Raw genomic sequence first — 17,022 nt, forward strand, 5'->3', positions numbered from 1 at the left:
TGGAAGATCCACCGTTTTCACAGAAGATGAGCAATGGAGACTCCCCAGGATTCAGTGGTTTTTACCCCAAAATAAAAGATTTCACCTAGTTTCCAGTCCAGGCACACTGATGGTTTGCTCCTCATTGCTTGGTATGTTCACCAGGAGTTCCACTTAGCAAAGAAAAGTCTTGTCCACAAGAAGAATCCAGGAGCCTTGAGCCCACCTTTCCCTGTGGAGATGCCACCAAAACCACACAGTGCAGGACAGCCTCCCAAAAGCCACTTGATGCTTTTTAATTAGAGTATTTCACTTGGACATATGTTTTTCATCTTACATTGCTTGGTGTGAATACAAAGATGCCAGCAGATGCTAATACATATGACACACAGGCACACATATACAGAGTCCTGGCATCCCCCAAAATGGTGGAGTGCACGGGAGGCCACCAGAGCTGTAAGTGGAGGGATGAGGGTGGTGTCAGTGGAAAGATGAGCCAGGAAAGCTCTGGAAAACACTGCTGTGATGCATCATCTGCTGCATGCGATGTGGGAGGCAGGGATGGCTGGAGACTCACAAAGAGCAATGATAGTGGTGGTGATGATGGGCGCGTGTCTAAGGACAGGTGGGATCCCAGGGACAGCTGAGGAAGGGGGAGAAACATCAGAGATGTATGGTAAGAAGGCAGCTTGGCTCCCAGTGTAGCCTTGGCTGGTGTAACCATGCTCCCATTACCAGCGTGCCTTGGGTAGGGGATGGTGGAGGAAGGGGATCTCTTAGCAGCCCTGTCTGGCTGGTGAATGTCTCCATATAGCATCTCATTCACTTTGATGGAGCAACCAAGGTCCTAAGTCACTGATGCATCCCAGGTGGATGTCACAGTCCTTGAGGGCTGGTAGGCAGCACTGCCAGTTCTGCCTAGCACACCATGGTGTTAGAGAGCTGAGCCCAGCTGAGCTTAACAGAACATGTCCCCACAAGATGGACTTCAGCGAAAGCAGTCAAACTCAGCCCAATGGACAGGACCAAGACAGGTCTCCCACATCTACTGAGATCCATTCAGTGATAGTGACACCAGCACCAGATCTTGGTGGACAATTGTCACCTCTCCTGATGCCCCCCACCCAGCCACATGCTCCTTTGAAGCCTGTATTTTGGAAAGGCACCCCCAGGCTTCTTCCCCTGCATCCTCCCAGACACAACGTGAGTTCAGTCTCCTCTCTACCAGCAGGTCCCATCTCTGCTCCAAAGCAGGCTGGTCTGCACTGCGTGGTGTTGGGGGGAAGATGGGACAAAGAGCCAGCAGCTTAGTACAGCCAATTAAAGATGAAGAAAAGCCCACAGAAAAGAAGGGTCTGCCCTTCTGCTTCAGGTTCAGCTGGGACTCATAAAGAGCTGCTTTATACAGCAACACACACAAAAGCACAATAAAATCATCAGTTGTTACAAACCCAATGACCAAGTTCATGTTTGAATTACAGTTCAACATAGGCTTGGCCTCAGTCTTCCAAACTTGGGGTCTTCAAAACCCCTATATCCATATTGAAGCTTGCAGTAGAAGTCCTCCTAGGGTTAATTTTTCTGGGCACAGGGGGCAAAAGGAGATAATTCATCTTCCAAGCTTCACTTCCAGCTGAGCCCTTAAGCTGGGAAAGATGCGCCTTACTCAGCCGCTGGCAGTTATGGCTCTTGGGGAATCCCTGGGTGAGGGACTGTTCTGCAGGTCGCACTCAGCCCCGAGGCAGAATCCAGATACCGGCACAAAATGCAGGATTATTTTTTTTCCTTTTTAATATTTTAAAAAATAAATAGAAGAAGAAACAAAACTTTAAAATTTGTTCTTTAAATATTTCCAGCATTGCACAGACAGCACTTTTAATATTCTAGCCTGTTCAATCAGTAGTTTATTTATTCTGATTCCTAGTTAAAATGTGCTCCTCCCAGCCTGCTTTTTCTTTCTGTCCTTCTTAAGAACACAACATATTCTTTTGTAATGACAAAAAACCCAAGCCCTGCAGTGTTCATTTGACATCTTTCCAGCATGGAGCAGGGCTCTGTTATTCCTCTTCAAACCTGAAGTTCCCAGAACCTTACCAAAAATCTGTTAGCATCCTAATAGCTCTCATATTTAAGAAGAAAACCAAACAAAAACAAAGCAAGCCACACACACACACAAACACACACAAATCCTCTTCCAAGAGCCTTTGCGATGCCAACCATTGGGTTCAGGCAAACCCTGGAGTGTTTTTGCTCAGTCACTCTCTGAGAGCGGTGGTGTCCCCTGGAAATCTTTGAGATGTAAGATGGAGTCGGGATGCAGGGAGAAGAAGGAGAATGGGAGGTCAGAGATAGTCATCTTCGCTGGAAAGGGAGGTGGGATCAGAACCCTCAAGGTCAGAGTCCAGGGAACTTCCTGATGGTGTTCGGCTCATCTTCCACATCTGAGAGGCAAAGGTTCTCCCCCAGCTGCACGGGTATCCCACAGCCCTCAGCTGGTGAATTAGCGCCATGGCCACCTGCCAGTGGCTTCTTGCAGTTCACTTGCTACCCTTTGCACTCCTCTGTTTGCTCATGGCTGTTAGCATCTGGCTGATGTACGAGGTCAAAAGATCATCCATCTTGTACCCCTGAGGAGGAGAGAGAAGATGTTACCTGCCTTTAGAGCGCAGTTACAGTCTCTGGCTTGTCCCTCCTGAATACACTGGCTACCAGTTGTTGACTTTCAAGTTTTCAAGTACATTTTGACTTGTTCTACCATTCTTTTTGGGTGAAATGTCACCACCACAAGAAACATTGTCCAAACATAATTTGCAGCATCAAGATAGAGGAACTCACTGTCCCAGCATGCTGCTGAGGCTAAGGACATAGGGAACTTTGGATGAGACATGGATTTTCAAATGGCTAACAAAATACTGAATGCCTCAGATTAATAACAATTAATTCAGTAGGAATTTTTATCCTTCATGCTTTTGTTTTAAGATACTCTAAGAGGAGGTTTGTTGCTGTGACTATTACAAGGGACAAGTTGGGCAGAGGATCTTGGTAAAAGGGCTCAAGAGTACCCCTTGAGCCCACATCAGCTTTAATGTTTTTTTTCAAGGCCAGTGGCTTGGACTGTCCCCTATGCTCCTGACATGGCAACATCCTGAGCACATCAGGCTTGCTCGTACACTGGAAGATGAACCAAATGAGAGCCCTGATTCATTGAGCAGTCCAGAAGAAAAAAAAAAACAATTAGGTGCTCTTCTGAGAGACCATTTTCAGCCCAGAGAGTCCCTAAGGCACAATCTGCTGCCAGTCAGGATTTGGTCAAATCTTTAACACTCCTTACCAGGGAGGTCTCACAGAGCAGCTTGCTTCCTCTCACCAAGTTGCCAATGGTTATATGGAAGTACGTGTTGCCACTGCTCCAGTTGGAGATCTTGGTGAAGGGGTGAGTGATGAGGATATCCTGGCGGGAACACAAAACTGACACTCAACATGCGAGAGCCTCAACTTTCATGAAGGGCTGTGGGGACTTCTCATGTCCCTGTTCACTTTCCATCTAAGCAGACCAAGGATGTCTACCAAGGATGTGATGAGACTCATGGGGATGAGACTCAAGTGAGATGCAAGACTCTGGATCCTGCAGTGCTTGTGAAGGATTGCCATAGTAGAATGACCATGAAGATGGTGGAAGGATCTCATTTACTCCAGCTCCTGTGCTAATGTCTGTGAAAGGATTAAGGAAGCAGCGTGTGTCTCCTCCAGTTACAGGATTCTAACAGCTGATGCTTCCAATACATCTTCTGTTGAAAAAAGCTGGCTGGCTCTGTGTAACAGTGAATTTCTGCCTCCAGAAACTGTTCTGTCTATCCAGCCTTTCTAACTAGGCTTAATGAGAACTCATTAAGTTCTGAACAACATGCTCTTTGGGATGACTTCTCTGAGGGTTTGGGGAATGAGTTTAGGAGCATCTAGTGAAGCCCTCAGTTTTGCTTACCTTGGTTTTGGGATCAATGAGGCTGACTCCATGCTTATTGATGGCAATTAGAAGGATTTCTGGATAATTTGGCTCTGTAGTTTGCTGTTGGAAATGAGATGAACTGGTTAGAGGATGTGTCAAGCAAAATCAGACCCCTTCCTATTTCCTCACTCCCTATCTTCTCCTGACAGCACTTGGTGGCCTATTAACTGCTATCCAGTTTATCCTTTAAAGATAAACCTAGAGCTCATCAAGGTATCAGCAATAGTCAGGGCTGTTTACGTAAGTACAGTTTTCCTAAATGCATGATAACCAGTTGCTGAGCTGCTGACAGCATTAAGTTCTTTGTTCCCTTTGGTGGCTTCCCAAAAGTGAAGCCATCTTGCTACTGGCATGGAAGAGCTGGGACAGGCTGAGCAACTCCAGACATCTCCTTTCCTCTTCCAGTCTGTTTGGGGCTCTGCTCCTCCTTATGCAGGCTGATGTGGACCTCCAGGCTAAGACTACACTGCTCTGTTCCCTTCTGGTCTTTACATTCAGTTTTGCTCAGTTTGGTCATTGAGAAGAGGAAGTTGCAGTAAGGTGTCCAGAGTACCTGGACAGACTTCATGACTACTTGCTTCCTTGATGGAAGTCTAGGGCTGGGGTGAGTGGTCTGGATTCCATTTGTGATGGGTGCAGACAGATCCCTTGGAAAACCACACATTCCCCTTTGCCTTGGCAAAACAGAGAATGGCTCTTGGCTCCTCAGCAGCACAGCTACGAGCAGGGACCCAATGACTGAGACATGCTGAAGTTCTACAATGGCTCTGTCTGTGTAAAGAGGCAGGGCAGCAAAAAAGAGTGTATTTGTCCTTCACTGATGAAGACTCTCTCACTCTTTCCCTGTTTCAGCAGGGTTGTCCCAGTCTGGTTCAGATCTGGAATCCCCCTGTGGTACAGGGCTTACGAGCTTGGCTAAAAGCTGTCAGAGAACCCCCAGAGCAGGTACCTTCACTTCGAAGAATGCTGATCCAAATGTAGGCCACTTGAAGATAATCTTTAGAAAGGCAAGCTTGGCTTCTTCTCTTGTTTTGCCTGCGTGCTTGTTGTAGTATGCCACGATGGACTGGAACAGAGAACACAACTGAGATGGAGGGTTTGCACTACCTAGTACCAGGGATGTTTGCAGGGAAGGAGCATCAGTCCCACAGTGAGAGATTCATAGAATAGTTCGGGTTGGAATAGACCTTTTTAAGGTCACCTAGTCCAACTTATCTGCAATGAGCAGGGCCACATTCCACTAGACCAGATTGCTCTGAGTCCTGTCCAACCTGACCTTTAGGTTTGGTTCTAGTCTCTGTTCCAATGAACACTTCAAAAAAGTGCTGGCTGGTCACTGGAGCAGGGCCTGAAACCAAGGTAGGTCCTTCTTAGATGAGCTGAGCTGGAAACTCCATTAAAGGGATCATAAGTTTTAATCCTCCAATTAATGCAGCAAAGGAGACTTGAGAGACCTTCAATCGAGAGATGCTGATAAGCACATAGGAGACAGAAAGGACTTATAAGACTATTTCTTGGCAGTGAGATGCCTCTGATATATTAAGACTAGACCTGTCTGCACATGTGCCACAGCCCTCCTTGTGTAAAGCAGGGAGAATTACTCCTCCACTCAGTAGTCTGCATTAAACGACAGACCTTTACACAAGACCATCTCTCAGCATGTGTCCATATGGCATTGCATCCACCACCACAGCCACAGGGGCAGGACAAAGAAAACCCAGGGCATGCACGTGTATGCAAACATGAATGTACAATTTCTCCTCTTGGTGATGCCAGGGAGGCTGAAGCTCTTCTATGGCTTAAGAGGGACCATAAGCCACTCATTCTGGCAGTCCAACTTCAATGCTGAATGTCAGTCAAGAGACTGGGATTCCCCTAGCCAGTCCTGGCATATGAATCAAGCTGCTGGTTTACCCTTTTCCAGTCATCTGGAGAGAGCTGCCGGATGAGGTCCTGAGGCACCAGCTCCTTCAGGAGCTTGGGGATGCTGGGGAAATAGGACTTGTCATCCTCAAACTTCACCCGGTAGATGAGAGCCGCCAGCTGCAGGACCTCTTCCCGTGTGCACTTGTGGTAGCCACGCAGGTACTTTGGTAACTCCTGCATGGAGGAAAGAACAAATGAGAGATAGAGGGGATGCCCATGGACCTTCATCCTCAGATGTTTAATGGAGTTTGTGGAGGTATCCAGCCCCTGGTTAAGAGGCTGTGCCCTGGGAACATCTGCAGATGGACAATGTCTTTGCAACCCCTCCTAATCCCTCCCAAGTCTTCACTGGTATTGCAGAGTCCTGGAGTACCTGGTAATAGTGGAAGATTGAGTCTGCCATCGAGTCTTTTCCAGGCATTGTGTTGGTCCACAGTTTTTTCATGAAGAACACTTGGTAGGTGAGGGAAGGCACTATACCTGTTCAAGAGAAGCAGAATATAGGAGCAATGGTGTGAATACCAGCTGACAATCAGTGTCTGCAAGCCAGTGGTGCCCATGTGCCATCAAAACTTGCAGGGACAGGGGCACTCACAAGGCCAAATGGGCTCTGACCTTGCAGACCAAACCACATCACTGCCATGCAAAGCTTTAATAAAATGGAAAGAACTACCTGGGTTCACTTGCGCTATCGTACTTCAGTGATAGTGCTCAAGCCTAACACAGGACAGAGGAATGTACCCTGGAGGCACCCATGTCTTGCAGCCACTGAAAAATTCAGCAGAGCTGCAGCCAGTTCCATCATGGATGTGGTCAGTGAGGTGAGGTGAATCCCACCACTAAACCTTCCTGTAGGCAGTTCCTGGAGAGCTGCCCACCAGCAGGCACTCCTCGCAGGGGCAAGGACTAGCTCTGGAGAAGAGGTTTTGCTGCTCTTGGACAGACCACCTCCCAGGTGATGTCCCCCAGGGATGGTGCAGACAGCACACCCACATCAGTGTGGCCCAACAGATCACAAAATAACAAAATCATTAAGGTTGGAAAAGACCTCTAAAACCATTGAGTCCAGTGCCAGGTCCACCACTAAATCATGTCCCTAAGCACCACATCTACATGTTTTATGAACACTTCCAGGGACAGTGATTCCACCACTTCCCTGGGCAGTCTATTCCAGTGCTTATGGCAGACTGTGTGGTCAATCTTGTTTGAAAGGTCTGGAGGGTGGTAGAAGGGCTGTGTGTGACCCATAATGAAAAAAGTTACCATCTTTTGCTGGTCTTGCTTTCTTTATCCAGTCTGTCAAGTGTCTCACAAAGTCAAAGAAGAAATCTCCCTCGGGCACGCTGATGACCTGGGGGACACAGCACAATGGTCACAAAGGCTGAGAAGGAGAATCACAGAATATCCTGAGCTGGAAGGGACCCATATGGATCATCAAGGTCCAAGTCCTGGCACAGCACAGGACATCCCAAGAATCACACCATGTGCCTGAGAGCATTGTCCAAATGTTTCTTGAACTCTGTCAGGCTTGGTGCTGTGACCACTTCCCTGGGGAGCCTGTTCCACTACCCAGTTACCCTCTGGGTGAAGAATCTTTTCTTATATCCAATCCAAACCTTCCCTGACACAGCTTCACACCATTTCCTCTGGCCCTGCCACTGATCACTAGGCAGAAGAGATCAGCGTCTGCCCCTCCACTTCAACTCGTGAGGAAGCTGTAGACCATGATGAGGTCTCCCTTCAGTCTCCTCTTCTCCAAGTTGAATGAGCCAAGTGACCTCAGCTGCTCCTCTTATGTCTCCCCCTCTAAACCCTTCACTATCTTTGTAGTTCACCTTTGGATCCTCTCTAACAGCTTTATGTCCTTCTTATATTGTTGTGCCCAAAACAAGTGGCAAGACGTCACAGGCAGGGTTGGCCATTGCCCCATCTCCTGTAGTTGTTGCTCGCTGGTTGTTGTTTTGGGCTGGTTACACTGATGTATTACAAACTGCTGATGTGAGAAAGCCACTGCCAGCACTTTGCTTCAGGCTCTGTGTCTAATTTCATACATTATTCCTTATTGCAGCTTCTTGTTTCACCAGAACAATTCCTTTCCCTTCCTGATGACTATCTCCATAGATTTCTCCCAGTTGCCAGAGGCAGCTCTAAGCTGCACATTTTTCTTATTTAGTCCTTTCTTATAAAGCCAACTCAGTAGCAGCCTAGGAGAGTTTTGCCTATCACTGCGTTAAGTCCTTCAGGGAGATTGCTGTAAGTCAGGGCTGTGGGAGTCCAAACCTCACCTGTATCAGGTTGGATCTGACTTAGAAATGCCACACAGCTTGTAGAGAAATGCTTCTCACCAGATAACTCTGGCTCCACCAATGGGTACTGAGTGGCAGGTGGGTCACTGTGAGTATTTCAGGGCTACTTCAGCCTCTGGGTGGGTCACTCACCTTATCAGAGATTTTGACGAAGAGGCTGAAGCCCTCAGAGGACTTTAGGAGCAGCCTATTGGAGATGTTCTGGCAGAAGTCCTTGGCTTTTGTGCTGGATTCCACTTCAAATGCCTACAAAGAAAGGAAGATCCTCACCACTACTATCTCAAGATTAATTTTCACTTTATGCTCTCTTTGAGGAGCTCTAGGCACACATGCACAGAGGGATTTAGATGCCCACCACTAATGAAATCAGTGACATTGTGAATTATGGTTTGGGGCATGGAAAGGGATGCCTGCAGAAGTTCTGTCATGCTACTGCTGCACCATTGTGCTTTTTAATGCTTTATCTATATCCTGTGCTGGGTTATCAAGGTCTCCCAGGCAATGTAAGAGATTTTTCTCATCTAACAGTGAAGTCTCAGAACTATTTTCCTGGGGGGAAGAGGGGGTGGGAAAGAGAGAGTGAGATACCTCCAAGCTGATTTGTCCCAACTGTCTCTCCATTGATGAGGAGGAGATCAGATGACTGGCTTAGACCAAATGCCTGGCTTCTAGATAGCTGAATAAAGGGAAAATGACTCCCCCTTTATGGATATCTATGGATGGTATATCTGAAGTATGGGATATCTAAAGGACTGTCCCACTTCCATGCACATCTCAGTCCTGGTTTTGCCTTTTGAGCTGTGCTCAGCATTTACATTGCCTCAATTTTGCTCTGCCCACTTAGAGAGATTCAGTTCATAGCACTTTAACGAATTCAAGCTTCTGACCACCACAAGCACGACTGTGTTAGCCTGAACCACCAAACCACCAGGACTCATGTTCTACATCCCACAAGAGTCTAATCTGGAGCTCAGTGTCCAGCAGCACTTCAGTGTAGATGCACGTTGTACTGGAACAATGCTAATCTGCCAGGCCACCTGGTGGTTTCCATGGCCATATGGATCACAGCAAACCCATCCAAGCGCAGAAGTCCCCACTGATTCCTTCTACTTGCTCTCACACAGATGCATGTGTATAAAGCAGTTCCATGCTCATAGCTGCTCGTGTCAGAAAAAAATACTCAAAATGATGAGAAACCCCAACAGTTCTCTCAACTGTCCATTAGAGATAAACAAGGGCACGCACAGCTGCTGGAGAGGAATCATCCTTTTCCTTCCATGGGTGTGGACTGCTTTACACAAAAACCCACTTGGAAATACAAGAATTTAGTTGTACCCAAGGGCATGAGGGAAGAGAGAGATCTGAGCCTCACAGGAAGACTAATCAGTAGCATGAGAGCGGTATCTGCAAGGGCATGCCTATCTGCTCTGGCATCAATATAAGTAGCTGCCTTATTAGCACATAAGATGCTTAATGAGAGGTTCCTGAGTGCAGGTATGATTTCTGTGTCATCTCAGGTCAGAAGGTATAATTTCAGTCACCTACTTGCCAGTGCTGTAATAGTCTGCTCAGTAGCCAGGGAGCCCCATCATAGTACCCCATTGGGTACTATGGGTGGACAATATATGTTGGTTGAGGCTCCAGATAATTGTTATTCAAGGCTTCTGAACCAATGCAATTGAATGGATGTACCCACCCAGTCTCCTTCGTTCTGAGGTCCTACTGTAAAACCTTCAGTGAACACCAGCCCAGCACCCTATCTTGAAAAACATGAATTACAGCAAATCAGAATGGACAAGGATGGGTTTTCTTTGTAATGCTTTGGCCCAGAGTCTTCTGGAAAGGCTGAGCTTTTCTGAATTAGAACCAATATTAGCCCTTTCTGAGATTTTAATAAGAAAATTGGCAGCCATCCAGACAGAAAAGAAGAATTTCCTCCTCCCCCATTTACCTCATCGGTGTCATCAGGGAAGTAAACCTTATGGAAAATTTGGGTGGTTTTGTGTTGAATGGCTTCCACTTCTACCAGATGAGGCGGGTATTTCCTGGATCCATTCCTGCAAAACAGGAGGCAGCAAGTGTCACATCATCATCAAAGCAAGAATTACTTGTTTAAATTTTCCATTTTAATACGTATTATTTTTGAGTAACTTCAGCTACTTTCTTAATAGTAGGGTGTTTTTCCCCTTAAAAGAAGAAAGAAAAATTTTGATGGGGAATGTGTATTTGCTTAGATTGTACATTATTTCAGTGGACCTGGACAAAGTTGATTCATCTTTATTTTTCTACACAGTTTATCAACAACATTCTCCACTCAATGTCCCTTTCAATCAGCTTGGTGGAATATAGAGAGAGGCTGTGTGCTTTCACTGTTCCCCCAGTCACCAAAATATCTCCTAGCTGTATTTTCTCACACATATTTGGATGTTGTAGTACAGTCAGGACTAGGTCTTTCGGTGCCATACCTCAGGGCTTTCTGGAGTCTCTGGATGCAGTCTGTTGCCAAGGGATGATGTTTCCGGGATTGCAGGAACCTCTGGACATGCGGCAGGAGGATGTTACTTGGAGGGAAAAGGCCTGTACACAACCACAATAGTTCCCAGCCTTTCTCTTCACTGTATCTACGCAAGGAGAGACCCAGGAGGAAGAACATCACTCACGGCATGGACACTTCATGTCTGCTTTGCCCAACACGGGCTAGTGCATTTGGGACAAGGAGAACAAAGAGCCCGTACTTGATGTGGTTGTCCGTGAGCTGCTTGAGGGTCTGGCAGTAGATTTCATCCTTCAGGGGTTCCGCTTTCAAGGCACCTTCGAATATTTGGTCTGTCAGCTCATTGACTGAGCGGGTCCTTTTGGATGGGTAGTCACCCATATACTTCAGCACTGGTAGGGGTAGGAGTCAAGGATCAGCTAACTGGGATATTTGGGGAAGCTAACTGGGATATTTGGGATGTTTTTAACCTCCTGAAAACATCCTAACATGACTACAGAAGTGGCTGCAATTTGGTGGAGGGGGCACAGTGTATGGTAAAGACTTTAAACTGCTTTAGAAGGTGTCCAGCAAGCTGTCTCTCCCTTTATCATGCATCAAACTAATTTAAAACATTGATTGTTTTGGAGTTGGGATATGTAGACATAAGAAAGTTGTGTGAGATCATATGTTACCTGATCACAGGTACAGGCACCACTGTAAAAGACCGGATTTTCAGCTAGTGTCAGATACCAGTGGAGCTGCAGCAACATAAACCAAATCACAGCCTTCACCATCATGCATATTGCAACTATTCTGCATGAGAAGAGACCACAGTTTTAAAAATTAATATGTATGACACAACAAGAGGAAAAGCACAAAAATGCAAATGTCCCCATTTTTTTCCCTTTTCTTTTAACTTCTCCTCCTATTATTATTTGCTAATAAGAGGAAACCAGTGGTAGCAGCAATAGCGTACTATTAATCAGTAACAAGTTTATACCAACAGAACTATTCAAACCACGAAGTTTGAATCCTAGAGCGAAGTCCCATTAAAAAAATAAAGGCTTCAACAGATTGGATCTGTGGTTGCACTTAGCTCTTCTCTCCCATGCTGTGTGCCTTCTGCCAAGTAAGGGATATTCAGACATCAAACTCTGTCCCCAAGGCCATGTGGATGGTCTGCATCCACACTGATTAGGGCTATGGCCTCCCACAGCAGATGCATTTTGCAGAAATTCAGCTGAAGCAAGCCAGAACAGAGCAAGTGAGTGTGGACCAGCAGGACTCGGTAACTTGTTCCCTATTCCTCATTTATTAAGAACTAGACACACCTCAGATCTCAGTGATACTTGAGTACAGATCTGTGGCTCAGACCCATCTCCAAGACTATGATATGCTCCCAAAGCTGTTAAGAGGGACCACAAACCTTTCCATGGGCTTTGCTTGGGGCCTTAAAGAGCTTGATCCGCCCTTTGCCCATAAGACCTGTTGCCCAAGGTCTCTCCCAAGCAGAGAAAGGATATCAATGAAGGCCATGCAGGCTTCCTGGGACAGCTCCTCGCTGCCCAGGATCTTCTTCAGCAGTGGCTGTTTGATGGGCTCACGGGTGTAGCACCACAGCTTGTCCTTTCCACGGCTCTTGGTGATCATGACTCGGCTGAGGGTGTGCTTGGGAGGTGGCCTGGCAGGAAATGCAAAGCAAGAAGTGGAGAGATTACAGGGATAAAAGGGACAGCTTGTGGCCAATGTTTCACCTAGGAAGGTTGCTTGCAGCACCTGGCTAATGAACTCTTACACCAAATGGGACTTGACAATTTAGCAAGTATCCAGCTCCAGCTCTACCCAAAGATAAATATTTGTACTTTCCTAGAGCTCAGAAAAGTCCCTTAAGGACCCTACCCAAGTACTGACACCAAAACAACCTACCCTACCCCGAAGAGCTTCTAACCACAATAAGAAGGATGATGGCAAAGGATCATCAGGGCAGCCACACTGAAAGAGTATCACCTATCAGTACAAGCCTACCAGGGGAAAATATTCCACGGGATCTGGTCTGCCTGTTTGGATTGCCAGCCCATTGAAACAGGAGTGGGAGTTTTGGTCAGCTGCATTCAGCAGTGGTGCACATTTACATCTTTGGAGCTGAGATGAAAATGCCGGTAACCTAATTTAAGTGCTGGCTCTATGGTCTAAGTACATCCTCCCACATAATATTAAATTTCACACTGTTACACCTCTGCTTAGAAGAAATCCTTCATAAGACCTTATCTGTGAAAAACATGGCTCAAATGCCATGACCTAAACTGGGGGCTGCACTAATAAAAAGTCACACAACGGGGTATTCAGAGTCTTTTCCAGCAGCAAAATTTTCCTGATTCCTAGGCTACCTGCAGATGAATTCCTATAAATTTTGAGGGTGGTTTAAAAAAATCACCTAAAATAATCATAGGAAAATTCCTCCAAGGTATATGGCTTTACTTTCTCTTCACTGTCTGAAATTGCCATCTGAGAGGTTCTGATAACATCCTGTCGTTGGTCAGGGGTCATTGTGACCAGTGCCTGTGGGATGAAAAGTTCTCTGTTACTTGGTATATTCGATATAAAATACATCTGATGTATTCAGAGAGAGGAAGCAGATACAAAACAAAAATAACAGTGAGTGAATAAGAATAACCCATCAATTCCAGATAACAGTCAGTAAGAACTGTGCAACTGTCCTGTCTCTGTGCCATTCTCAGTAATGCAAGGAATAACAAATGTTTCCATAATGTGGATCATTTCCTAAAGAAGACAATGTGCTTTGGATCCTACAGCTCCATACATGAATGCAGTGGTTCCCTCCAACCCCAAATACACCTTTAAGTAATTAGGCCAGCTGGAGTGATTTAGCATGATATATGGATATTCCAAGTCACAAGTTTGTGGTGTTCTAAGTGCCAAGACCAGAAGAAAGGCTGAGATCGCTTTTGCTTTGGACAACTTGTTACCTCTCTCATCCACTTTGTTTTCCACCTGATGTTCAGGGAGACTTTGGACAGATCTAAGCACTTCAGGAAGGCTTTGACCTCCTCGAGCATTGTACCACGTTGTGTAATTCTGTAAGACAGCTTACCACGATCTCCAGTGGAGGCATGGTGACTGTAGGCAAGACATAGACGGAATCAGTTGGGAAATCCCCTCTCTGCTTGGTCCGTTCGTTGAGCCCATTAGCCCACCCTGAATTCATCACTTGTTCTCCTGTGTCCTGGTCCAGAATTATGAGGTCTCCTTTGAGGAAACTGAGGAACCCGGATTCTTCTCCTACTGCAAGAAAACCATCCATTGGTTTGAATTTTTTTCCAAACTCTTTGGGAATATTAAATCTATCTATATGTTTACCACTGAGATGGGCTATTTACTTACCAGGGTTTGGGTTGTCTTGGAGAGTGACCACATACTTGGATCGCTTCCTTAGTCCTTCAAGGAAGGTCACCACCAGGTCCCGGATATCCTCTGCATTGTTGGAGGTGAAAGTGTATTCATCGCCTTTAATGGTAGCCAAAGTGAAACTCTGTCCTTGCAGCTTTCCTCCTCTGGGATATATTTTTATGGGAGACATACACATGACACTTAATGACATCAAGAGGCAAAGCTTGGAAAAAGGTTTATGGTGAGATTGCCAGCGAAGTCTATTCCTCCTTACCTGCTGCTTGACACAGCTGTGATCTCTGGGAAAGAGAGCTCTAAGAGAACCTGCTCCTGTTCATCCACAAAGTACACTCCTGTCCAGTTGACAGCTACAATCACATCATTTTTAGGCAGGCTTGGCCCTGTGTTGAAGACAAGGCATACAATCAGCTTATGAAGGGTCTTAGGATACAAATAATGTGTGCCTTTCAAAGAAGGATTCAATGATAAAAAAACTAGTCGGTTTTTTGTTTGTTTGTTTGTTTTAGGAAGAGAAATAGTGTCAGACTCATAGCCTGAGCTGTTGCTAATCAGGACGCACCAAAAAATAACATATCCAAAAAAGACCAGCTAGATTATCTCCTTCTCGTCTGTGGAATCCCTGTCTCTCTTTCGTTTTGTTTTAGAGCATCCTGTGCTCTGGGGATGTGCTTTACTGACTCACCTGAGAATTTGAAGGCTTCGTAAAACCGAGAAAACAGCAAAGGCCACTTGAAACGTGCAAAATCCACTACCTCTTCCTTGACCTTTTTTGGGTCTGTTCTCTTCTGAGTATAAATTCCCTACAGAAAAAGCAAACCACAACTAACATGAAGCAAACCCCCACTTAGGGGGTTAGAGAGCAAGCAAAATTAATCTATGTAACCTGAAGGTCTTAGAACTAATATTAAAGGAGGTCTCAGTGCATCTAAGGGCCAAACAAAATACTACAGGAACAAGTGATAGTTTGGGCCAAGTCCTGGCCTTTGGTTCCCACTTCAGGGAACAATTTGACTTTAATAAGCCTGGGCAAGCATATGGCTGAGATTTGTCTCAGTTGACCTTGGATTTCCCTTTTGGGGAACTTTGGGTCAACCTTTTGGCTTGACAGTTCTTTAGCTGGAAACTGACACTCAACAGCCCTTAAGCACCTTATGTAGGACATCCTCAGATATTGACACTTCTACACAAAACTGACAGGCCAATGGAGGATGTGCAAGATCCAACTGAATTGCCTCCGTAGGTCTCCATTGACAGTTAAGGCGAGGTAAGACTCCTGACACACATGGAGATGTTTACATTTTAGGGATCTTAATCTGAAGGTGGCTCCTGCAGTTAAATGAGTGCCAATTATCATGCCAGGATGACCAACCCTATGAATGGTCGCAAGTTATGGGTAATGAGTTATGGAAGGGGTTGCCATATGAGAGTGTCACAAATGTTCTAATTGAAGTCAGGGAGGTTTTATATAATGCCTGGCACAATAAGGTCCCAACATTACCTGGAGACATGAAAAATCACTGTAATACAACCATAATCCTGTGTAACAAGAATGTCACCCCAGAGATAGCATTTTGCTTCTCCCACTGAATCTCTGCACGTTGCCTCTTTCTGTAAGATCTTGCCTCAAAACCTGCAGTAAAGCTGAACGTAGCTAGAACAGACTCTGTCCTTTCTCACTGATTTAGTTTCAGGCCAGGCTAAGAGCTGAGCTATGATGTCTGACATGTTTAAAAGACACAGGAAACTACTGAAGCATGCCATGGTGCTCCACTGTCCCCACCTTTTTATGTGCAGCTATAATGAGCTGAGCCCATTTTTCTACTGTTTTTGACGCTGTGATCTCTCTGTCCGGGATGTAGGATGGAATTAGATTTAGCAGCCTTTCCAGTACCATCTCTGACCCATAGTCCACATAGTATTGCTGGGAAGCCAGTTCTGCCAGATCTTCCTCCTATGGGAGCCAAAAAAGCCAAGTTAATGCTGTTACTAGGTCTTTGGAACATCCATCCTCCACCACTCAAGGAGCTCTTTGTGGCAGCTGGATGTACTGCTGCTTCAGTGCAAGTTGTGGTGATGCTTCCTTTCAACAGAACTTCAGCAGTGCTTTTTGCACATCAAAAGTCCAGGAGACTGACCACTAAAAACTATGACTAAGCCTTAACATATTCAGTGACTAGCACCACACAACCTCCTCTGTACTGTGTGGGAACATGTTTGCCCCAGTCTTTCTTTGCAGATCAGTCTGTTTCTGATGCCTGCAGTCAGCAGTGGATGATTTTGCTATGGCAGACAGAGCTTAGTGATTGAAAACTGCACGTATCCATCACTTCCCACATTTGGGAAGCCAAGCAACTGAAGCACCTGTGCATAATGCAGAACTGTAAAATTCCTTTGGTGCAGCTACATTTCAAGCATTGTGGGGTGAAGTAATAGAGCTACTGCAATGATAATAGCACAAGAAGAGCAGAGGGTGGGGGAGAAAGGACAGGACTTCTGATAAGATAAAAGAACTGCAGTTAATGCAAAAGAGATGTGAAAAGACAATGTAGTTCTCAAGGTGACTGGACTCTACCAGACCACAGGAGAATGATCACATATTCAGGAAGAGAGATGTCTTCAATTTGACACCTGGGTGATCTTAAATACAAGCAAAAAAACCCCCCAAACTCCCCTCAAAAATGTGATGGACATTTTGAGAGAATTTTATGTTTCCTTAGATGCTAATTTCGGTGATACTGGAAAAATTCTGTAAGCTTCCAGAGCTTATGCCATTATGTTTATGTTGCCAATGTCCCTTCACTGTATGGCAGAATTACTGGGTATGTATTGCATGGCAGAGGTCTGGGTATCCTGAAAAGCATCTCTCATGTCTAAGACTTGGCAGAATTCACCAAACAGGG

The 17,022-nt window shown here is 45.6% G+C and overlaps 1 protein-coding gene across 4 annotated transcripts in view; it reads right to left on the reverse strand.

Moving 5' to 3' along the window:
* Positions 1-243: 243 nt before the first annotated feature.
* The window catches only part of MYO7A (myosin VIIA), a 103,552-nt gene continuing 86,773 nt past the window's right edge, over positions 244-17,022 (reverse strand). For 2 of the 4 annotated variants that reach the window (XM_017830170.1, XM_017830169.1), the window contains 18 exons: positions 15,903-16,073; positions 14,805-14,922; positions 14,376-14,502; positions 14,096-14,265; positions 13,806-13,996; positions 13,128-13,252; positions 12,217-12,374; positions 10,953-11,106; positions 10,683-10,838; positions 10,169-10,274; positions 8,350-8,463; positions 7,175-7,262; positions 6,285-6,391; positions 5,900-6,085; positions 4,935-5,051; positions 3,962-4,045; positions 3,311-3,430; positions 244-2,606 (listed from right to left, as the gene is read on the reverse strand). In XM_017830170.1, the coding sequence (XP_017685659.1) occupies positions 2,517-2,606; positions 3,311-3,430; positions 3,962-4,045; positions 4,935-5,051; positions 5,900-6,085; positions 6,285-6,391; positions 7,175-7,262; positions 8,350-8,463; positions 10,169-10,274; positions 10,683-10,838; positions 10,953-11,106; positions 12,217-12,374; positions 13,128-13,252; positions 13,806-13,996; positions 14,096-14,265; positions 14,376-14,502; positions 14,805-14,922; positions 15,903-16,073 (2,382 nt within the window). In that variant the 3' untranslated portion in view covers positions 244-2,516. The remainder of the gene's footprint in view (positions 2,607-3,310; positions 3,431-3,961; positions 4,046-4,934; positions 5,052-5,899; positions 6,086-6,284; positions 6,392-7,174; positions 7,263-8,349; positions 8,464-10,168; positions 10,275-10,682; positions 10,839-10,952; positions 11,107-12,216; positions 12,375-13,127; positions 13,253-13,805; positions 13,997-14,095; positions 14,266-14,375; positions 14,503-14,804; positions 14,923-15,902; positions 16,074-17,022) is intronic. The other 2 variants (XM_017830173.1, XM_017830171.1) reach the window with 1 other exon arrangement.

Source organism: Lepidothrix coronata, unplaced genomic scaffold (genome assembly GCF_001604755.1).
Source record: "Lepidothrix coronata isolate B3197 unplaced genomic scaffold, Lepidothrix_coronata-1.0 Scaffold174, whole genome shotgun sequence".
NCBI lineage: Eukaryota > Metazoa > Chordata > Aves > Passeriformes > Pipridae > Lepidothrix > Lepidothrix coronata.